The sequence below is a fragment of the Synchiropus splendidus genome, chromosome 18, assembly GCF_027744825.2.
Source record: "Synchiropus splendidus isolate RoL2022-P1 chromosome 18, RoL_Sspl_1.0, whole genome shotgun sequence".
NCBI classification, from domain to species: domain Eukaryota; kingdom Metazoa; phylum Chordata; class Actinopteri; order Syngnathiformes; family Callionymidae; genus Synchiropus; species Synchiropus splendidus.
The window spans coordinates 2,211,221-2,234,000 of record NC_071351.1 but is presented as its reverse complement, the minus strand read 5'-3'; the positions used below and the strand labels follow the sequence as shown (position 1 = coordinate 2,234,000).

Below are 22,780 nucleotides of genomic sequence, written 5' to 3'. Positions count from 1 at the left end.
GGAACCAGCTGAGGTGGCTCGGGCATCTGATCCGGATGCCCCCTGGACGCCTCCCTGGGGAGGTGTTCCGGGCATGTCCTACAGGGGGGAGACCCCGGGGAAGACCCAGGACTCACTGGAGAGATGATGTCTCCACTCTGGCGTGGGAACGCCTCGGGATCCCCCGGGAAGAGCTGGAGGAGGTTTGTGCGTATCGGGAAGTTTGGGCTTCCTTGCTCCGAATGCTGCCTCCCCGACCCGACTCCGGATAAGCATCAGAAGAAGGTATAAGGAGTGAAGGTGGTTTGGCCTGCATCATTTAAATCGAATGGAAGAAATGCACAGAGGAAAGAGACGCGGGCCGAAGGTCTTCAGTTACAGTTTGTCTTTTCCATTTACCAGATAAAACGTTCTATTTTTAGAAAAGACAGGTGTGGTTACGCTAACAAAGATCATTCAAAGTATGAAGGGCATTCAACTTGACACTGCAGACATTCAAGCACCAACTTGCCAAGTCGGATACGTCTGGTGAGGATCCGTGTGACCTAAAAACCTCTTTCGCTGCATAAAACCATTCACTTGTTTTAACAGCATTCGCGTTACAAAGACGCTGGATTTACATTTTATTCCAGCCATTTTGTTACTGTTCCCTCAAAAATGAGCCGAGACTCTGAATGAGTCCCTGAAGGCATCACATCAAACTATGAAGAATTTGCAAAATAGAGAAAACCAGCCGCACAGGTTCACAGAAGTCGACGCCGGAGCCGGGTTTCACACGCCATGAGACCGAGCGCCATCCGCCCCAGAGCTGCGGCTGCAGCGGCGCTCATGCGCGGCGACAGGCACCTGACGTGGCTCGCATGTTTGAAATAGCTCCCCGCCTGTGAGCTGAAGAGACTCCACTGACTGACTCGACATCATCCAATCAGAATATTAGCAGCCTCATCGAACAGGTCCAGCAGCTTCAGGCGGAACTTTGCCTTTAAAAATCAGGTTTCTGCGTCAAGAAAAATCCAAAGCTGATGGCGGAGAAACTAACTTTCTTGGGTTCAAAAACCAGTAAAACCAGGTTTAAAAGACCGGCTTCCTGTCGTCATTCACACTGAATTCATCAAATTGAGATTTGTGGCGTTTCTTTGAAAAAAATGTGTTTGGTTTTTACCGTCTGAACAGGCACGACGAGGCGCGACACTAAGACAGCGTGAAGTGACTCAGCGTTGATGGTTATCTGAGCACCTTTTGAAGACAAGCCAGGGGAATTTATGGATTTACTTCCTCCATGAGTGGCACTTTCTTGGATAAAATGCAGTGAAAACGGGGAGATGAAAGGAAGTGGCAGCAAAATGTACCCGAGCTTTGTCCCTCTTTTTAGTCCAGCCAACCACAACAGAGCAAAAAGTCAGGTGAACACAGTTGAAGCTGCATCCCAGATGTTTCAGCGTTCCGCCTCAGTCTTGGAGGAGTCCCAGCTTCCTCAGGGCCTGGCGGCGGTCCTCCTCGTTCTCAGCTCGAGGGGAGATCAGCACGCTGATGCCCTGGGAGCGGGGCAGCTTCCCCGGGGAGGGGTGGGGCCGGCGAGTGTCGGCGTCTCTGCTGGCCAGCTGCACCTTCACAAACTCATCGCTGCTCCCCAGAGAAGCGGGGCGGGGCCTGGTGTTGCGCAGGTCGCCGGGTGTCAGTCCCGGACCTGAGCGCTCCAGAGTGGCCGCCTTCACTGGCCTCGGCGGCGTCAGCAGCACGACGGGCGGAGGGAGGGGCGGGGAGGGCGGCACTGGTTCTGGATCGCAGAACGCGGCCGGTGCTGGAAGAAGGTCCTGGTGCGAGGAGGAGGCGGGAGGTGATGCTGGGAGGCTGCTCACGGACGGGGGTCTGGGAGCGGCGGGTGAAGACGGCGCCGGCCTCCTCACCTTCGGAGAATGTCTGGGGCTCAGAAGAGGGCCCGGCTCTTTCTCCTCACCTTTCAGCAACCCGAGCTTCCGAAGGGCCTCCATGCGGACTTTCTGGGGGTCAAGCATGTTCCGGTCACTGCCAGCAGGGGGCGAGAAGTTCATGCTGTCAGCGGCGGGGGATTTGTGCGACTTGAGGATGATGTTGGGGGGGAGTTTCTTGGGCTTCGGTGCCACGGCTGGTGGGCTTCTGGGCGCCACTAGATCCAGAGGAGGAGGAGGGAGGGCTGCGGGGTCAGGAGGCGGAGTCGCGGCACCATGGAGCAGCTGCTCCACCGACTCCGGCGGCGCTTCACTCGACTGGCTGGACTCAGGAAGCAGGGAGGTCTTGGGCACGTCCATGAAGTCAGAGGGAGGAGGGATCAGAGCCAGATCCATCTCCTCCGACAGGGGCTGCTCTCCTCCAGCTGCCGAGTCCACGACGTCCAGCTTCTCAGCTCTCACCCTGGCCGTGTCTGGAGACGAAGAGCAATGAGTGACAGGGAAAGTGGTGGAAACAAGCCAAAGCTTCATTCACCGACTGCTCCTCTGCTCTGGAGCAGCAGCTCCGGCTCGTCGTTGGAAAGCCCGCTGTCGTCCTGCACCTCCACCGACTCGATCATCTCCTCCAGATACATGAGACACGCCCTCTCCTCGGCGGACAAGTGGTCCATGCTGTCGTCGCTCTGCGCGAGAAACACCACAACCACGTCCCAAACGTGCCGACTCTCACAGGCGTGTTGGCTTCAGGTGCGGGACCTGATATCAGGTCAGCATGGGACCTGTTTGTTTCATGACTCACGCAGGCAGAGTTCACACTGATGACACTGTCGCAGCTGCCAGCGCTGTCCATGTTCATCGCTGAGTTTATGGCGGCGCCACCAGGCCACGTGTCACTCTTCGGCATGGCACCAGGGAACCAAGCAGGTTCTCAACACATGACAAAGCGCCTGAAAAGTCCAGAGCGAGCAGGTCAGGTTTACAGCCCGGTGTCACAGTCGTCTGTTTAGTAAATATTAGACTTTTAAATGCTTCCTTGATCCCTGGTGTTATGATGAGCAACATGCACAGCTATTAAATGACTGAGTTCAGTACCTTGTTGAGGCAAAATTAGGATTAAAAATGGGCGTTAACCTGCCGCCCTTTTCATCATCCACATGAGCAAGGTAACGCTGCCATCACTCACACTGAACTGCAACAGTAGAAACTGAAGCTTTTTGCCTACAATCTGATGGAGTTTTTTTTTATTTGATTTTTTTCAACATATAACACTACAAGAGCAATATACAAATGGCTAAAATGTAACTTTTTTTCCCCTAAAATAAAACAAAACATAGCAAAATGAACTTAAAAAAAACACAGAAGGTGAAACCAGAAACTGAAACCACTAACAAACCACTAAAATACACCAGTATGTCGTGATAAAAAAAATAAGGATAACTCAAGATATCAGCAACTAGAATTTTAACCTAAAAACCTAAAAGTGAAGAAAAATGAGACCTTCTCAAATGTATTTGATGAATTTCTGAGAGAAAGTCTAGTCTTTTCCAATTTTAGGGGAAACAAAAAAAACATCTCTCACCCAATGAATAAAAGTAGGAGGGGTGGCACTGCATGAACCAGGCCAGGAAGGTTCACAACGACTGACACTTTTTGTGGTTAAAAAAAAGCAGTACATTGAAGGATTATGGCAAATAAAAAAAGCAGTGGAATCCAAAAGAGCACTGTGATACAACAAAAATACCTCCAGGATCACACATGCCTGGTGTCATGTAGAATCATGTGAAGACATGTGATACGCTGGATTGTGTTGCGGCATTACACCAAGTTAACTGCCTATTGTTGAGTGAAGGTGACAAGAGCTGTCCAAGCAGAACACACATCAGACATCACAGAGCAAAGCACGACTCCTGTCGAAGACTCAGTGGACTGAGGAGCACGACAGTGCAACAGAGACAGCAACACAAATGCTCTTTAAAACCGGCACCAAACTGTTGCGTAGCGCATTTGTCGTGCACCTGTTTCAGGTGTGTGTGAGACGGCTGCCTTTATTGGACCTTTATCTGAGTGTCGGGTCCACAACTGGGCCAGAACAAGTGTCTGGAATTAAAGCCCAAAGTGGCCCTGAACTGAAGTTGGAGGCAGCTTCCAGAATGAACACCTGAAGACATGCGTACTATGCTGGACTGCCGTGTCACTGCAAGCCATTCGATGCGGTGTTGACATGAACACAAAGCATGAGGGCTGCAGGCCAAAGCCCGCACGTATTCCAATGTTTTCAGGCAACAACAAGGCAGGTCAACAAAGGAGAAGCTCCCAAGATGAAGGCGTAGCGTAGTCACCCACGGCTGACTTGAGCGAGACAGGAATGTCACTGCGCTTGCTCGCTTGCCATCAGGACGGCTTCCGTCCACTGACCCCACTCTCTCTCTCTCGACCCTGCGCCGGATGAGAGTCACACCGATTTGTCAAACCAATGGTGTGTCAGTCATGAAGAGGTGCAACTATGCCGAGCACGCAGGCGGAGGCAGGCGGACGGGGAGCGGGTTTAATCATTATCAGTAAACAGACGCCATTGAGCAACTCTGTTTGAGCCAGCATTAATGTTTAACCTCAGAACAGCGGCCGCTTTAGTATGAGCACAACAGCCAATAGAGACAGTCCATATCTGCCCCATGGTTGACTCAAGAGGACACACTCTGCCTCCTTTGAGGGGGGCGGGGGGGTTCTGGGGGACAAACTCGGTTGGAAGAAGTGCACCTGCATGTCAGTGTTCTTCATCTATTCTGCACATCAGTGATGATTCCACAAACAACCTTCATCTATTCTGCACATCAGTGATGATTCCACAAACAACCTTCATCTATTCTGCATGTCAGTGTTGATTCCACAAATAATTTTCAACAACGTTTGGTGGATTTTATGTTCAAATGAACAGCAGGTAACTTCATTGACACCTGTTGCAGATTTAGTCCAGTCTACCTTTGGAGACAATGATCTCAGCAGAGCTCTAGAATCTCCAACTATTACCAACAATAAGAGGTGACAGTCATGACACGCGCACACTCGCTTGTGCACGATAAACGTAACGTGAGCGACTGCGTTACCACACCAAGAAATGAGATTATTTTCCCCAACATTGATCAAAACAAAAATATTTATGTGTATTTTTAAAACTTCGGAGAAGTCACTCACCAGTTTCAAAGTCACTTCAGCGTCTGTCAGACGTCATGGCGGATCCTCGCTCCCACGGCTGCACTGAGGCGCTGCAGACGCAGGTCGGAAGTAGCCGTGAGCCACACAGCCAATCGGGGAATGGACAGGTGATTGTGCAGCCAATCAGAGCGGAGGAGCGGACGGACAGCCAATCGGCGAACTGACAGCGAAATTCTCACACACCAACTCACAAAAAATAAAAATAAATAAATCAACGAAAGCGCTGTTTTGTTTCTGGCGCTGTTAATAGCGATGAATTTGTGGAAAATGGTTTTTAAACTTATAGTAGTAACTTAAAAAAAAGAACGTAAATACAAAACAAACCACAGACTTTTAAATTTTTCAACCAGGAAAAGGTAAACTTATGTCAAAAATGTAATGTATATGTATATGTAATATGTAAAAAAAAAAAAAAAAACTTATCAGAGGCTGGATTTCAGAGGCAGCCGCTCAACATAGGATCCCGATGTAGTTAACCTGAGCTGCAGCAAACAATGTGGCACAGTGCTGCAGCGACTCCCAACACTGGCATGACACCAGCCTTCTCTAATACAATCGCAAGCTCATTCTCAGCGAATATGTTGGTGTACCAGCTACAAACAGAGGCATCAAAGTCATAACTCAACATTCTTCTCGATACCAATGCCATTCTGATCTACACAATGCAAATGACTTGCCGAAGCGGGTGAGTCATATGTGCCAACTGTGTGGGCCTCTTGTCCCCCGCCCAGTGGGACGTGCCCTGAACACCTCACCAGGAAGGCATCCTGACCTGCCGCGTGCGCCAACGCAACTCATGTGGAGGAGCAGTCCATCAGGTTTGAGCCTCTTCCAGGGCATCGCGGGGGCAGCAGCCAAAACAGAGCGGCGCAGAGGTCGCTCTCCCCAGGAATCCCCCAGTAAACCAGACAAGAACGCAGTCGCTTCAGTTATTAAGTTTATTAGTCGTACAGTTATGAAAAATAATCATAAAAAAGACTGGAAGCCCAAGATTATTTACAATCTTTTTTTTGTTCCGAAGTGAGGTCCCTCATCTGAGTCGTGTTCTCTCAGCCTTTTTTTTTTTTTTAAATCACAGGGTTTTTATTCACGATATGTTGAGCTTTATAAGACATTTCTCTTTTGACCAAAGTCAAAAATTACATACATCCATGTACATATATATTCATATATAGATATCTATAAAAGCAAAAATAATTCAAGTATCAAAATACAGACAGCTCTTTTCCTTTACAAGATCATTCTCATTATTGCCATCAGCTCCTCAGCGATGTGCAAAAGCAGAACGGGACCACAGCACCGGTGAACCAGAAGTACCCTCATTCTCCACCGCGGACGTGAAAAAGAAAGTACCGTTAACAGTCGATAAAGGGAGGTTACTACGAACTGACCCTGCATCTTCTGAGAGGAGCCTGCATGGCAGGTTTGGTGAATCATCTGGGGCAGATGAGCTCAACAAAGAGCAGGCAAGGGAAGGAGCCACACCTGATCCAGCTTGAGGACACATTGCCGTCCTCCAAAAAACTAAGAGCCAAAACTTTGTAGTGTCAGTCCACCGGCCGCTTGGTTTGGTTAAATCGTTTCTGGGTTTGTCACAGTTCTGTGGAGGACCAGATGCTGATGTCCAAAACGCTACATTTGGATAGAGCCTGAAGAACGTACCAACAGTGTGAGGTCCAAAGTATCATGCGCGCACCCTCGTGTCACACCGAAAAGTCAACAAAAGTGCTTTGTTAACACATGCACGCGCTTCGATCAAAAAAAAAAAAAATAAATGGAGTGATGTTTGTTTGGATTCTTTCTCCTGCTGACGTGGCTTCACCTGACGAAACCAAAATCCATCCACCAAACATCATTCCTGGCTGGGAGTGGCCACAGCGGTCAGCTACAAGGAGGACACATGCAGACAAAGCAGCGGATTAAAAGAAAAGTGATGGACGACGTGGTGCAGGGATGTAATGATCAACCGGGTAAAACAGTCACCGGAGAGAGAGAGAGAGAGAGAGATGGTTGGAACAAAGGAGGAGAGAGGGATGAGTGCAAGAGCTAATGGTTGTGCGCTGAACAGGAAGTGTCAGGTTTAACCTTCCACATTCTGGTGGATGCCAGTGCTGCTGCTCCATAACACAGACTGAAGTCATGTCAACGTCATAAATCCTAACCTCATGATGCAATGAGATGCACATGACACATGCTGCTGCAAAATTCAAATTCAGATGAGCGACTGTTTTATATTGAAGGAGGGAAGACAACATCAGTTGAGGCTAAGAGTTATGACGCGTCGTCGATTAAAAAAATAAATAAAATCACAGTGATACCTGACACCAAAATGAAGCATCAAATCATTCTCACAGTGAAGCCAAAACACATCCCCGATTTCAGTCGACAGACTTCATAGTTCTCGTCTGTTTTTTATCGTGGGTGTCAACATTCGGTCCCTCGGCACATGTCTAACCAAAGCAAAAAAGGGGGTGGTCCGAACGATGCATAGACAGAGTCCAGCCAGGGGCTGCAGCAGGCGGCTCTCTGGGAGTCAGATTCTCTGACGTCGCCTAAGCGGAGCAGGGGAAGCACCGAGAAAAGAAAGAGCTCATCACTTCAAGTCCACAGTGGGACAGTGGGAGGGGGGGGGGGTCGGAGCAGAGAGCATGAGCAAGCTCAGCCACAGTGAGAAGAGGAGGAGGCCAGGGTCCGGCCGGAGAGGCAGAGTGGAAGGCACACAGAGGGAGTGGGGGTCCAGACGGAGGAGTGAAAGAGAGGAGGGGGGTCCACTCAGAAAATGGTGGTCTCGTACTTGGTGCTGATGGTGCGCTTGGACTCCTTTGGGTCGACGAGCCATGTGGCGCTGCTGCCCTGAGAATCCTCCGCCTGCTCTGCGAGGTCACCCTGGAAGACAGAAGCTTGTGAGGTGAGGGCAACGTCGCCAGCTGCGCCATCCATCGGCTGGGACTGTAGTGCGATTAAGGGAGAGCTTTCATCTTTATTGCCATTTTAAACACACAAAAAAGACGAGGTTCACAAAAAATAGGCAGCAAATTCGAGTGTTACCGCTTATGCGTCACTAGAGGGCGCCAGAGAAAAACATAACCGACGGGTAAGATCAAAAAGCAACAGCAGCAGCGACTGCTGAGTGGAGGAGGCTCCTGAGGGGATGAATCTCAGAGGGGGACAAGAGCTCCAGAGAGAGTGGAAGGAAATAAAGTCATCTGAGAGTGAGACCACTCCTCGACAGTGGAGAGAAGGTGGCTCCGCTCCAGGTCTCAACTGGAGTCAGGGGCTTGTCACACATTAATGCCATTTCAGGTCCAAAGAGAGGTCACCACCTTTGTCTTTCCTTCTTAAAAACAGTGAATCAGCAAATTTAAACTGCATCAAAATCACTAAAGTCACAGCATTGTTGGTATCAAGTCGGAAGAACAGCAAACGAAGCAGGTTTTCAAAGTTATCGTCGGTACAATAAGTGCCGAAAGCAGAAGTGAAGGTAAAAAAACCAACATCTATTTTTAAGCCAGCATCTGACTAAGCATTTTTGTTTCAAGCCAGAAGAGCCCGACTCACCCCGGATTTCCGCACGCTGGCTCGAGGCTTGTGTCCCGGCCTGCTGGCCTTGGTGTCGATGACGTCAGCGCCCGGGCCCGCGGGGTAGCCGTGGTGGTGTTTGGTCCTCTGGGCCTGCAGGGCCAGCTGGTAGGCAACCTCGAACGCCTGACCCAGGGTCAGTATGATCTCATACGTCAAGTTCTGTGGTGAGAGAGGGGAACTTGAGCGTCTCGCATCAGCAGTCAGAGCTGTCAGTGCCAGGGCCAGACATGCGGCTGCTTCTTCACGCAGCAGCTGGGAAGCCTTCTCACTTGAACCTGCTCAGTCAATGAGGGTTTCAAGAGGAAACGGCAACTAAACCAGGAGCTCTTTACCACGTCGACGGTGCTGAACACGTGACAGTAGTGGTGGCTCGTCTGCAGGTCCTTGGTGATGTAGGCGAACGTGCACAAGTCCTCAGGGTCCTGGGCCGCACAGGAAATATTGCGGATCTCGTGTTCGGCAATGATGTTCTGCAGCCAGAAGAGACAAGTTCAAAGTCTGGAGGTCGTTTCATAGTCAATTTGTCTCTTGAAATATCAGTGCAGCTTTGGTTCCCTCCATTGACAGTGATGACCAATTCATCAGATGAGCAGATGTGTGGTCTCTCTCGCTCCTACCTTATTGGCAGCATCGATGAACTTCACTCCCTTGTACGTGATGGAGAGAACGATGGTCGGGACTTTCCTCATTTGTTCCGTCGACCTCTGTGGAGAAGGGAAAAAGCTGCTGAATCAATGGGGAGACACTTCCATGTTGACAGGCTTCTCTTCCGCCCACACACCCTCATTTTGGCGCAGGCATCCTGGGTGGACTCGGTTCCCCGGAGATCCTTAATGAGCATGGACCCGAGGTACTAGAACCAGAAGACAAGCTCAGTGAGACGTCCACGGGAGCAGACGTGGTGAGCGGTGGCAGTTTCACTTACACTGGCTTCATAAGCACAGCACTCAAATATCAGCTTCTCAGGTTGGTGATGCCAGTTTTGGACTGGAGCGTAGGGCGCTGCCAAACTGGGCGGGCGCAGGGTCAGGCGGGGCTCCCGGGGGCGCTCCTCGCCTCGTTCCTAACAGGAAGTGTTAGTGCCGGGCCTGAATTCTGGGAGTTGCCGACGAGCAGGGCTTACATACATGGGCTCGGTGATGTCTCTGGGCCAGGTCCACCTCACTGTCCTGCTGCTTCCTCCTTCCTGCTTCAGCTGGAAGCAGCGGATCCATGGAGTGTCCAGAGTAGGAGTCCACCTGGCCGAAGGAGTTCTGGGATCCTGGCAGGTCTTGACACTGACAACAAAACAGATGCATGAGCACGTGTCAAGCCAGCTGAAGAGCGTGTGCTCCGGTCCTCACTCTGATCTGCGACAGACGAGGAGGTTTGATCGGAGGCTCCTCGTAAGGTCTCTCAGCCAGTGAGGCAATGATTCGTTTCCTGTGACCCAGGAGGGAAATCTTCAGCACCTGGAGGACAAACACTTGAGTGAATTCAACCACCGTGATCGGACAAAGCTGGAATAATGTGATCAAGTATTTCTCCAGAACCCGATCTCTTTTGTCGCTCGCTCTCAATTCTCATGAGCACATGGACAATCTCACGTCACCCTCCGACACTCTTTGCGGTGACTCACGTTGACGATCTCCAGCTCCCACAGGTTTTTCACACAGTCCAGGGAGCGATAGCCGCTGGCCAGGAAGTTGTGCAAGTACTCGTGAAGGCCCAGATTCTCCAGCCAGGAGGACAAGGAGGTGCTGCCGTCACAGCCCAGAGCTTTGACCTGCTCACACAGAACAAAGCTTTGCAGCTGAAAACTGGCATTGAATTCAGGTTGGCTTATATTAGACAACATCTTCAAACAAATCTTCATCTAAAATTTCACTATTTATTGACAAATACGGAGGCAGATGCTGATGTGCGCCGTATTCTGGCCCAATCTGGTGGTGGAGTCAGGACTACAGACTGTTAGTCAGCTGTCAGTCGGACTAATGGCAAGGCAGTGCTGTGGCTCAAACTTCCCAACATTCAGAATGGAATTCACAGAATATGGTGTGTCACGTTTCAGCACTTTCTGTGGAGATACAGCAGGAGCTCTGTGAGGGATGTCTGTCACGCTGCCACCTGCTGTCTAATGTGCGCATTGCTGTCCTCCTCCATCTCACACTGTCTTCTGCTTCCTCTTCTCTCAAACCTCCAAACCTCATGTCCTCCTTCACCACCTCCATCCATCTCCTCTGTGGCCTTCCTCTCCACCTTCTGCCTGGCAGTTCCAACATCTCAACATCTTCATCTACCAATGTACTGGCTCTCTCTCTGTCTCTTCGACACGTTTTATAAGCCGATCTACCTTGGGAAATGAGCGAGCTGCGTGCAGGATCTTCTTCCTGTGGCTGGGATCCATGATACCAATCTCTCTCAAGTCCTGATCCTCCATCACGTTGCTCCCCTGTTACACAAAAAGAAAGCCACAGTAGTCAGGGATGCCACATGCACACGGTGACGGTGATGAATGGACAGAGACAAGAGTCCATGCATCGGCTATCGATCCCATGTTAAGCAAGCACAGCAGAAAAAGGTCAATAACTCCTGATGGAGCCCTCCAAACCAATCCCAGCGACCCCCTCTCTGACTGGTTGAGGAGGGGGGCATGTCGATAAGCCACAAGCCGAGACCTAAGAGTGTGTTGGGGGGGCGGGAGGGGACAAGGGTCAGATCCATCTTTGGTTACAGGCACCATCACCTTGGAGACTGTGTGGCTGCCACTGGGCCAAGACAGACAGGAGAGATAAATCAATGTCAGCCGGAGATTGGTCGGCGACATAAGACCGAGCAGTCGGAGGGTCCCTGCACCGAAGGTGAGCTGGAGCCAGAAATCAAAATGTTTTGACACGTCCATCTCTGACCTGAAGATAAATCTCGAGCAGTAAAATGCAGAGGTTACTGCAGGTCGATGCTGGTCACTGGGGCGATCCTCGTGAAGAACACACCCTGGACTCAGGGGATCAAACTCAAGTTGCTGACCGAACCAGCCAAGTCGTCCTGTAGAGCTGCCACGCAGCACATCCATCACTAGATGGAAGCATCTGCAGGTCGTCTACGGTTACAGACCACTTCATAGGAGAAGTGACAGGATGTCAGTGAAGGCACCGCTGCACTTTGTAGAGAAAGGCTTCAAGAAAAGACAAGGCTCCACGGGGGATTTCAAGCAGCTGGGAAGAGGACTCCTGGATCATAACCCGACTAAAAGCCACGGCCAGATCCAGATAAAATGCTCAGGCTGCATCTCGTACTTCAGCAAATCAAGATTGATCACATCCCTTTCACAGAGAGTGATTTTATTACCTTCCTCCTGGAGTACAGTTAGCCGACTCTATTTCCTGCCTTCAAATCCCAAACAGAGCAGTTTATTCTTCCAGTTTTCACGTGAAATATAACTCAAGTACGGGACAAACCAAATGTTTTCACTTGTATTCCACTCGCTGCATCATTTTATTTCCTGCCAATCGATTGACAGTGGCAGGAGATGAGGTTTGTCCCGGAGGGGAGGAGAAAGACAACAGATGCTCTGCACCGTGGAAGAGTTACGTCGCCCATAAAGAGCAGTAATTGAAGCAGGCGGGTTCTGTGGGTTGTTGGAATCCTTCATTAGTCGATCTGAAGCGGCTCAATAGTTAATTCAATGACACCTCTATCTCCAGCAGCAGGGGCAGCGGAGGGTTGCAGAGCAAAACCGTTGACGTGTGCTCCCACCACTCACACAGCAAGTCCCATAACGCACTGCAACAGTTAAACAGCTCCTCTGGCCCTCTCAGTTCCAGGCCTTTACATATAGCCAAACACTGCTCGAGGGAAGGGATTGATTCTCCGTACGTCAAGGGACGGGTCATGTGATCCTTCAGCAAGACTCCAGTGGCTGCATTGATTATCGTTTTGTCACTGTTGCTACACACCATCAAAGTGTAACAGCAGTGACGTGTGAGAGGGACTCAAATTTGACTCAGACATGAGGATGAACAGAAGTGACACACGATAGCAATACACACAAAAAAGGTCTTTTCAGCTACATCCAGCTCCAAACAAAGCCGTGTCCCAGCAGAGGCTCGGCTGCGACGCCTTGAATACCAACGTCTGTTGGCCGAGGCTGTCAGAGACACGTGTGCGGCAGGAGGAATGAAGCTGGTGTGTTTGGATAGACGCCGCAAAGATTAGATGAGACTCCATCCCCTTCACTCTTTTCTGGATTAAAAACAAGACTATCTTTCAGGGCAAACGTTCCTTCCATACACCACTGAACTTTAAAACCACAACACACATCTCTTCAAATGTTCACTGATTTCAGAGCCTCTCGGTGCGTAATCCATTCCCAAAGATAGAAAATGTGAGTCCAGGCTTTAGGAAATCAGAGCGGAGGACTATGGGAGTAAGAAAGTCTGAATGACATAGACAGATTAAACCTTGGGAGAAACTTCAGAGGCTTCAACGGCGAATTATACATGTTGATGACGCGTGCTGAGAGGATAGAAGCAACGCTCTACATCGGAGGTTATGCAAAGAAGATTATTAAAAGTATGCGGACGTAAATACCACTGGAAATCGAGTTTCTGAAGCTAGGGGGAGGGTTGAAAGAGTCCTCATCAAAGGGCAAATACTTCTGCTTTGTTTGACAATATTAAATTTAGATTAGAGCTCATACAGAGTTCCTGAGTTTGAGTTTATAGGAAACTTGGCTGCAGCAGGGGTTTATCGAATAACATATATAAAAGCTCATCAATCCACGCTCGACTGGGAGAGAGGCCAGCATTATATGAGACTCCCGACACTTAAACTGATGAGGCACATGAAGGTGAGACTCAGTGTAGTTCACTGAAGAAATCTGTGAAGGAATTGGATTTCCTCTAAAGACCTGCTTTCACAGCCAGAAAAAGGTGCTGAAGGTCACCGCAAAATTAGTGATTGACTGATGTGAATATAAAACACAGTAAATGACACAACTAAACAATCAAATTGTGATTTTTAGTTGTTTTTTTTTTTACTTTTACGTCACGGAAAATGAACTGCACGCCCCAGAATAATCATAAACTCATATCCAAAGAGAGGCAAGACTTGAGCAGTGAGACACAAGTATAAATAAAAGTTAGTGCCACGTTGTTGTTTCACTTGACGCAGCTCCTGACAAAACTAGAAACTTCCCAGGATGCGAAACAGTAAATCAGTCGAGAAGAAAAACCACTCCCCTGCTCATGAGAAAGACCGGTCACTGACTCACCATGTAGTGCAGGTCATCGAAGCCATTGAGCAGCAGTTTGCTTTCGTACTGTGGCAGTCCGACGTGCTCCAGCCAGTCGCCCACCGGCTGGTCCAGCAGTCGTCCGGCGGCACCTGCTGACAGCGGAAAACGCTTCAGGAGGGAGAAACCTTTCAGCCGGTAGCACCGACACTCCGACGGGGAGATGTGACATTCCCACATCATTCTCGGCCAGCAGAGCCGAGCGCACAGGCAACAGCGAGACAGTGTCTTGGCTGGACGGGTGTCAGCGCCCGCAGAGGCGCGGGTGCCGAGCCAATGTTTAAAAAAAAAAACAAAGCAATTACCGGCACAGTTAGGGGTCAAAAGGGAGGGAAGATGATATCAGCTTATATTTAGACAGGGTTGCCTCCGTCTGGCCGACATTTTACTGTTACTTTCTAGCATCTAAAAAGCAGGGTCCACCTCACTGTTTCAATGAAGTTAGGCCCTGATGAAGTAGCAAACATAGCAGATGTGCTCAACACAAGCAAATGGTTTTGGAGCAGTATTCCATCCTGATGGTGAAGAACATCACCAAGTTACTCCTCCTGCTTCCTGAGAGTCGTTGGTAAAGAGTCATGATGTCTACAAGAGTTACACACACATATGTATGTCCAAGTTTAAATTTCTGCTCACGGACGAAACAAGACAAGTGTTTCTCAAGGATATCCACGAGTCAATAATCCAGTTTGGTCCACTCCAGATGCTTGGAGGCAAATCAGAAGAAGACCATCCAGTCCAGTGAGCAAGCGCCTGCTCATCTCTGCAGAAAGCATCTGCCGCGCCTTAGAAAGTAATATTGCGGAAGAGGAGCCCTACTATTGTCCTGGCTGGTACAGTTGTGCAGCTTGTTCATCCTCCTTTCACTCCCCTTCTCCTCCTCCTCCTCTCTCGCCTGCTCTCTCTCCCTCCCACCACCGATCCCTCCTCCCCTTGCCAACCCTGCAGGTGGCTGCTCACCCCAGCTAGTCTCGTATCTCTGTGATGTAGATCAATGCAAAGAGAGGGACAACAGCTACAGAGCCCATCAGCAGAAACTCTAGATGAAAACAAGTGTTGCTGCCTCCCAGAGGAGCGTCACATGCCGAGTCCCCCGATGACCTGCTGACAGCGGCGAGATGGCGACGCAGCGGTGGGGATGGAGGCTGAAGGGCTGAGCCTCCCAGGAAGCGCCACAGAACATCTCACTAACACGTTCGCTGCAGCAGGCTCAGCTTTCAACAAATCTCAGTGATCAGAGTGAGACCATCGCTGGAGATGATTGTTGTAAATATTTCATCGACGTGCAAGTTCATGCATAGAATCAAGCCGCATTGCGTTAAGACCTTTAAAAAGGATGCTGAGGTAAACTGTAGATGACAAGGGTGTGATCCTCTTCATTTATTCATAGCTGCCTTTCATTTGAGAATTTACCAAAAGATTCACCAGAAATCAAAAGCAACCCCCTGAAACTCTGGCTCAAACTTCAGATACTGAAACAGCTTTGCTCATGACTCGCTCTTCATTTGTACAGTACGTCTTAATCCAAGATAAAAATCCATTGTCCAGCCACTCCTCTCTGAGAAGTGAAGCCTTGTTTACACCTTACCTGGCGTCGCGTAGTGCTGGTCTCTGGAGAAATCGATGCCGGCACCGATCAGAGTCATGATCTTCTCGATCTGAGGACGAGGGGGAGGGAGGGAGGGAGGAAAGAAAACATGAGAAAACGGAAGCTGCATCCCGCCGCTTCCTCCACCGCTCACCAGTAAACACCAGCACATGCTAGAAAAAGCTATAGATCACCGATGCATTCATCAACTCCTCACAGGAAGTGATGTCATGGGGGCAACAGATCATCTGGCAAACAGGGCAAAATGAGCAACATGCTGCTTCATCTGGAGGTGAATGGCGTCAGAGGACGTAAACCAGAGAAGGACGCAGGCTTTTTAAATAATGAAGGGACATTAATTGACACAGAACAGTGGTTAAATCATCATAACTACAGGGTCAGAAAAGAACAAATACTCTAGATGAGTCAATACCAAGTGGTCTGTTTACAGCCAGCTGAACTGTACAGATGAACAAGGTCATCCATCGTCATTCTTGACATTTTTGGGATCATCAATCAATCAGACGGATCGCTGCAGCAAACTTAAAAAAAAAAAAGAGTCAGAGCCCAAGCCAAAGTGACAGAGAAGTTTTCCTCAGAAGATGAAGCCAATAACCCGCGAGATTGTATCATTTCAAAGCGGGTCGATGAAAGAATCCTCCAAAAAGACACACACCCAGGATGAAAACAAATAAAATCCACAGAGAAGATACTTCAGAAATCTTACACTCTCATTGGAATTTGGTCTCGCTGGGTCTACGGAAGACAGAGCGGGCGTCTGTGTCTGCCAGGAGAAAATCCAGATTTTTGGTTTGCTTCTCTTTTAGCTTGAGTGAAGCTTAGCACACTGGGTATTAAGAAAACAGTCTGGATGGAACGTTCCCTGATGTTTGATGACTTGAACATCGTGGACTACCTCTTGCCCAAAAGACTTCATTTAAACTCTTTTAATCCAATGAGAAGATAAAAGCAACCACGTGAGCGAGCCAGAAGTCAGGGAATATTTCACTGTCGCATTAATACATCATTTATATACCACTCTTATATGACATGATATAAACAAAAGTAACAAAAAATGTCTCGTGTCACACATCACCCACTATAACTATTGTTATTACAGCGGTATCAGTCAATATCTTCACTGAGTTCCAACCAACATTGTTCACTCTTTCATTATCGCCTGCTTCCATCAGGTCACATGACCCGATCCCAGCTAGTAAGGTGAGAGGCGGGGGTCTGACTGAACACTTCCCCAGAACCACAAACAAGCCATTGCTACTTAAAACCACGGATGTGGGGCAGAGAGCAGCCAATCAGAACGGGTGTAACCGACATGAATCAGGGCACAGACTGGTGTAATCACTCATACAAAGTAGCTGCTGTGATATTGAGGACGGGTCGGCGCTCTCGTCGGAAGAGGCAGCCAAGTCCTGTAGCGAAGGGAGGATCGTGTTCCTGGGGCTGGCACGGCTCCTCCGTGAGCAGAAGGGAAACAAAGGAGTGTCATTCACCTCAGGACATGAGTTTGTAATGCTGCAGCATCTGTTGTGTTTGGAAGCCTCAGCCTGTTTACAGAAAGGGAAGCTGAAAGGATAATGTGGACTTTTACATCTGTGAGAGGAGTTCCAGGAGTCATCCTGACAAGGAAAGCAGTGAAGACAATAATAGAAGCCAATTGAGTGACTCAAAATAGAATAAAAGATATGATAAAACAGACAAAGTTGTCCAAACATCGACAACACTTGCACACAGATCCTGGAGTTGAGAAAGGAATCTCCTTTGTTTTGAAAGATACATAGAAAGATTGGAGGCATCTATTGTATGAGTGGCTTGCCATCAGCAGGAAAAAAGGAATAGAGGTCAAGAGGTCACCGGCAAGCCAGAGGTCAACAGCTGAAGAGCTTGCTGAGATCAGTTTAAAGAACATTTATCATGCTCTTCTCAGCTGGAGAGCACAGCAGGACGACTCGTCCGCTTCGGGTTTTTTTTTTTTGCCTGACTCCAGAACGACACACAAGTCAGAGGAAGCCTTGGCACGGGGTCTTCACGGGGACACAAAAGAGTGAGCGCCCGTCGCACAAGAAGAAGCTGGCACCAGAGTCGGAGTGGAGTGGTGAACATTGGTGCCAAAATCTCAATGTTACACAGGGACAAAGCTCTGTCAGCAGTCCAGTCGTCTTCCTCCCTAAATAGCCCAATGACACGCAGGAGCTTTTGGGAATTATGCTGCCGTATATAAACACACACAGCCAAGAAGCAGCTGACAAGGTTTGACCAGAAGTCGCTCAAATTCACCCCACAACCAAAACGTTTCTTTACCAATGAACACCAAACCTATCCGCAACATTGACTGGATAAATGTCCACAGATCCTCGGCAGCTTCAGAAAACAATACTCACAAATGCAGGCTTCATTGTGGATCCCCTCGGAGCGAGTCAAGTGAACAGTGGGGCTCCTCAAAGTGGCCGGGTCCTTCTGTCTCAGTGCCGCTCCTCCCCGGTCTGCATGCCCACACAATGTGCCCTCGGGATTGTCATCTTCAGTCTGATCCGGGACCAATACCGTCCCACATTAGCATGCGCGCTACACACCAGCACACACTCGTATGTGGAGCACAAAACACACAGAGACACCCGCGCTTCTCTTTAAATGGAGAGACGCATGGGCCGAGACCTCATGCAAGTCAAATCGCCTTTCTTTAAAACCAGAAGCTGCATTTGTGCGCAGCTTACAGGGGGGTACGAGGAAGAAAGGGACGAGACTGCGTGAATGGGGACACTCAGGAAACCCGATTGTTTAGGAAGGGGTGCTGTTCGAGGGGACGTTTCGCGATATTTAAATCTGTTTGGTGGAGTGCCATCTGACATCTTACACTCTGCTCAACATGGACAACACAGGCCAGTACGTGAGAGCACAAGAGAGCAGCCCAGATGCTCAAGATCTCCCCCACAAAACAAGACACCATCAAATCGAAATAACAAACAGACTTTCCTTTCTCTCTTAAGAGGGTTCTTTCCACAAAGCTGCTCCAAACTGACTCATAACAAGCATCAGATACATTCGATATTAGAAACCTGAGTTGGCAAACACGCCTGCTGCAAACACAACGCAGTGCGACGCAAATCCACAGTTAAACACACCGACTTCAACATCTACAAAACTGCGTCGTGTCAGACATTCATGTCACCAAAACACTTTGATGTAGCAATGTATGAATATTTCCATTTCAAGCCAAAGCTGCTTATATCTTAAGGAGCAGACTGCGAGAGGCTCACAAATCTGGGACTGGGACTGTTTCGCTCCAGAAGCATTCATCTGAATCTCAATTGAAGGAAGAGGGAAAACAAGTTCTTTTTTTCTGTGAATCTGTCGCATTTTACAAAACAAACATTGTGCCTGTAATGAGCAGTATCTTATGCACTGAGGGCAGTGACCACAGCAGCTGCAGATGTAAGAAGTTTTTGATCAATGAATTCTTTTGAAATGACAGGATAAAGAAAGCCACAACTTGAGTCAGGGGCAGTCATTCCCACTTCCATGGAGCTTCAATGAACACTGGGGACGTGAGTCATCGATAGGGCCTCAACCGAAGAGTTGAAGAAGTCATTACACGAATGCTAAAACATATTAGACGCTAAATATGTCAAATAAAAAGTATATTATTACCCCAAAACAGCTAAAATATGGGGAAAAGAAGTGATCAAAAGAAAGGAAAAACTACACAACTGCTCCTCCTAATAATGAAACTAATGATAACAATGAAAATAGGAGAGATCCTCAAACAGAATTGTCGACAGTGGAAGGATGGAGCAATGTTCAGCGAAGATTAAAGGACACTTGAAAGTGAGGTGGAGAGCCGGAGATAACTAACTGTGGGTCCAGCTGCAGCAAACAGCTTTAAAGAACTCTGCCTTTGGGGAGTTGGACGAACTCCAGCACGGTCATTTTTGTAAAAGCTGCGATGCTGTGGTCTGAAGTCAACCTTTTACTGGACTTCATATTTTCTACTGAGAAAAAAGAAAAAAAAAATCAATATTTAGATTTGGTCTGCTTCCACTTGACAATGTCTCCTCTCGACATCATATCAGAAAGACTTAAACTCAATTTGAAGGTTGAATTCAACTTGTCAAATGATGCTAAACTATCAAAGTTTGGTGCCTGGCACGTGGAATAACGTCATAAAGATATCACCATCAACAGGCTTTCAGATAGTCCCAGCACATCCCTCACTTTTGGTTTGAATAACAGCCTCTCAAATGCACCGCGACCAAACTTCAATTTAATTTATCATTCGATTCTTGTCCTATTATCAACATTTTCCTGATAAACATAGAATAAAACAAAAATGAATCAGTAAAACATATGCTTCCTCTAAACTTTGATGAAGGTGGCCTTAAATATATTTATGTGGACCCCAGCAGGCCCAGGAGCCGCAGGTTTGAGACCGCCAAAACAAACGCCAAGCAGTAATCTGCAGCAAAGCTTATTACAGAGGGAACAACAGAGGTGGAAAACTTAAACCAGAAACTGTGACACGGCTCAGACATAGGCTTAGTGCCATTGAGCAATATTAGGAATTATTAGATGCTTGTGTGTGTCACCGTGTGACGCCCGAGAAGTGCACAACACAACATGCACTTAGCGTCAAATTGATGCCAGTTGCTCAGCCAAATGAGATCAACATCACAGCTGTTTTCCCCGCTCGCCACGTTACACCGGGCAATGTGATCTCGTCACTATGGAGATGAAGCACTCGAGCCATCTGAGCCTGTGATTCGCTTCAGATGATCTGGCAACTTGAATGCAACGTGCCGGTGAACTCAGTGGCTCTCTGGGCGCAAACACTGTCCTAGCTACCAGAAGAAGACAACGACAAGTCAAGGAATTCCCAAGACGCTGCTGCGAACACAACAGAGTTGGACAGGATGATTGGACGTGTGCTTCAACTCTTGAGCCCAAGTACAACACAACACATTCCTGCTTATTTTTCCCTTTTCCCCATCATTTTGACACAATGTTACGTGTATTTTGTTCAAATCTTTACGCCATATTTTATTGCATCACCTAGCAATTTAGACCTTGACTGTCATCAATAGATGCTTTGAGAAATCTGGGATTTTTTTTTAGAAAAATGCGACCGCAGCTTTGCGTGAAACAAGACCATACTCTGGAAAATGTACTGGCGCGGGGAACGTTAGTAGATATTCATGCTGCCCTGTTTGAATGACTAATTCCAGTGAATTCATGCAGAGGAGCCTGCTGCGTGCCTGCCACTGTGGCAATGCTATTATTTGCTCATGTTTATTTGTCAAACAAAGTGTGACTGGTAAAAAGAAAACAGGAGGGGAACTTACCTCGTCCCATTCCGAGGTGAAAGACGGAGATTTTTCCAGCCTCTTCTTCCCAGTGCTACAGTTTGAAACAGACTCGCTTCGGTTCCCGAGTCCTCCTTCCTCCTCAGTAGGGGGAGACACGAGCAAGTCCGAGTCCGACTTGGAAAGGCTGCGTGCTAGCTTCAGGTCACCAGGACGCTTCCTTCCTCCAGCACCAGAGTCTTTGGCTTCCTTGTTCACAGTCGCGTAAATCGCTTTGGGATCACAGTCCGTCAGGATGGCGGCCATACTGGGTCGACTTGGCGGTGTCACAGCTGCTGCCGTCTTCTTGGGTTTGGCCTGTTCTCTTGACTTGGGCTCCTCCTGGCTGGGTGGAGAAGCTCCCGGAAGCCTGAAGGGCTCCTCTTGACAGTCAAAGACAGGGGATGATCCGTGGAGGAGACCAGTGAACTGCTCTGGGACACCTGCTCCCGGATCCTGGCTCTGATCTGTGAAGGCAAGAGTCTCGAGTCAGGCGGTCTGAGTCAAGGGGGAGACCTCGGTAAGAACCCACCCACACAAGCCCTCAGACAAATCCGTAATTGTTCCCTGCGAGGAGTAACGGAGACAAAAAGAGGGAGAGAAAGAAATAAAACAAGGCGTCTGAATTCCAAACCCTGCGCGCAGCCGTCTAATGACGATCAGCTGGAGCTCGGCTGCCTGCTCTGACAGCTGAGGCTCCAAACGAAGTTTGGAGCTAATCTGCCACTGAAGACTTCTCAAGCTCACACTAATCTACCCTGAAGAGACACACATTCCCACACGCTGCAACCACAGAGCGACACTTCAACACCACGTTACCTGCCTCCTCCTACAATAAGAGCTGGGTCCGGCGCCAAAAGACGCGTCCTCCTGTAGCAGGGAATTACTCCACCTAAGCCTCGGTTCTGAAATCAAATGAGCCGCTGCATGACTGAGTCTGTCATCGCAGATGCCTTGGCTTAAAGAAAAAAAACAAAAAAAAACAGCAACGCTACTTCATGCCTGGCTCTGTTGCTCATCCCACTTAAGGGGGCAGTGATGTGTGTTGTTGTTGTCTGCTCCGTGACCAGAAGCCCTCTGTGTTCTGACTTCTAATTCTGGACCCTGGTGGAGGCTCAGGAATGGAAATTTGAATCGTCCCACCCTCCCGCAGCCACACTCATGATAATTAGCCTTGTGACACATGCTGGAAGAGGATGTGTGTGCACGAACACGCACGCGTGTGTGTGGACGGACGGTCGCCGTCCGGGTTGACAAGGTCAAGGTGTTTGGTGACAGCGAATCTGGGAGGACGACACCGAGGGGAGAACAAGAACCGGCTCTGACGTGTAAGTTAAGAGGCTCTGAAAGGTTGAAGGACTTGATGGAAGTTATCTCAGAATAAATGAATGTCAGGCTTAGTGAAGATGTACCGTAGATTAAAGGAAACTTGTTGAAAGTGGATGGATGTTTGAGGTTAAATGACATATTTAATGTGGGATGATTTGACACACAAAGAAGCTTCATGCTAACATGAGCCTTTTGCTCTTTAAATGGAGAATGACAGGGTGTTCTGTTGAAACTCAAGACTCTTAAATAAATATTGTTCAGACCACGACTTGACCAACGTTGAAAAGTTCTGTCCTCCGATTTCTCCTTCTGAGCAGTTTCCTGGTGTATCACAATGGAGGCTTGGTCATAAATCAAATGAAAACAAGCATAAACAACGCTCAAGTGAGGAACTCAAACAGCCTTATATTTACTCCACAGACCATTTACAGTAAAGCAGCGTGGCAAACGACGCCCTTTAATGGATGATAGCAGGCGGAGGAGTGTGGAGCCACGACTGGAGTGTGCGCTCCACACACATTCGTCCAGACCACGG

The 22,780-nt window shown here is 48.6% G+C and overlaps 2 protein-coding genes across 12 annotated transcripts in view; both read right to left on the bottom strand.

Annotated features, from left to right (window-relative positions):
- Positions 1-354: 354 nt before the first annotated feature.
- Positions 355-5,212, bottom strand: LOC128750184 (specifically androgen-regulated gene protein-like). 2 transcript variants are annotated; one of them, XM_053850528.1, is made up of 4 exons: positions 5,100-5,212; positions 2,707-2,854; positions 2,443-2,590; positions 355-2,380 (listed from the first exon to the last, which is right to left on the bottom strand). In XM_053850528.1, the coding sequence occupies exons 2-4, from the start codon at positions 2,809-2,811 to the stop codon at positions 1,428-1,430; spliced, it is 1,206 nt and encodes a 401-aa protein (XP_053706503.1). In that variant the 5' UTR covers positions 2,812-2,854; positions 5,100-5,212; the 3' UTR covers positions 355-1,427. The 2 variants fall into 2 exon arrangements, with proteins under 2 accessions (XP_053706503.1, XP_053706504.1); XM_053850529.1 differs by lacking the exon at positions 5,100-5,212 and adding an exon at positions 4,247-4,328.
- An 818-nt stretch (positions 5,213-6,030) lies between these two features.
- LOC128750134 (ankyrin repeat and SAM domain-containing protein 1A-like) overlaps positions 6,031-22,780 on the bottom strand; it is a 37,318-nt gene continuing 20,568 nt past the window's right edge. For 3 of the 10 annotated variants that reach the window (XM_053850388.1, XM_053850385.1, XM_053850392.1), the window contains 14 exons: positions 20,917-21,383; positions 16,290-16,346; positions 15,563-15,632; positions 13,954-14,069; positions 11,035-11,133; positions 10,321-10,467; positions 10,046-10,153; positions 9,830-9,979; positions 9,628-9,765; positions 9,484-9,555; positions 9,320-9,406; positions 9,035-9,172; positions 8,679-8,861; positions 6,031-8,006 (listed from right to left, as the gene is read on the bottom strand). In XM_053850388.1, the coding sequence (XP_053706363.1) occupies positions 7,893-8,006; positions 8,679-8,861; positions 9,035-9,172; positions 9,320-9,406; positions 9,484-9,555; positions 9,628-9,765; positions 9,830-9,979; positions 10,046-10,153; positions 10,321-10,467; positions 11,035-11,133; positions 13,954-14,069; positions 15,563-15,632; positions 16,290-16,346; positions 20,917-21,383 (1,946 nt within the window). In that variant the 3' untranslated portion in view covers positions 6,031-7,892. Of the gene's footprint in view, positions 8,007-8,678; positions 8,862-9,034; positions 9,173-9,319; positions 9,407-9,483; positions 9,556-9,627; positions 9,766-9,829; positions 9,980-10,045; positions 10,154-10,320; positions 10,468-11,034; positions 11,134-13,953; positions 14,864-15,562; positions 15,633-16,289; positions 16,347-20,916; positions 21,384-22,780 lie in introns of those variants that run through there. The other 7 variants (XM_053850390.1, XM_053850394.1, XM_053850391.1 and 4 more) reach the window with 5 other exon arrangements.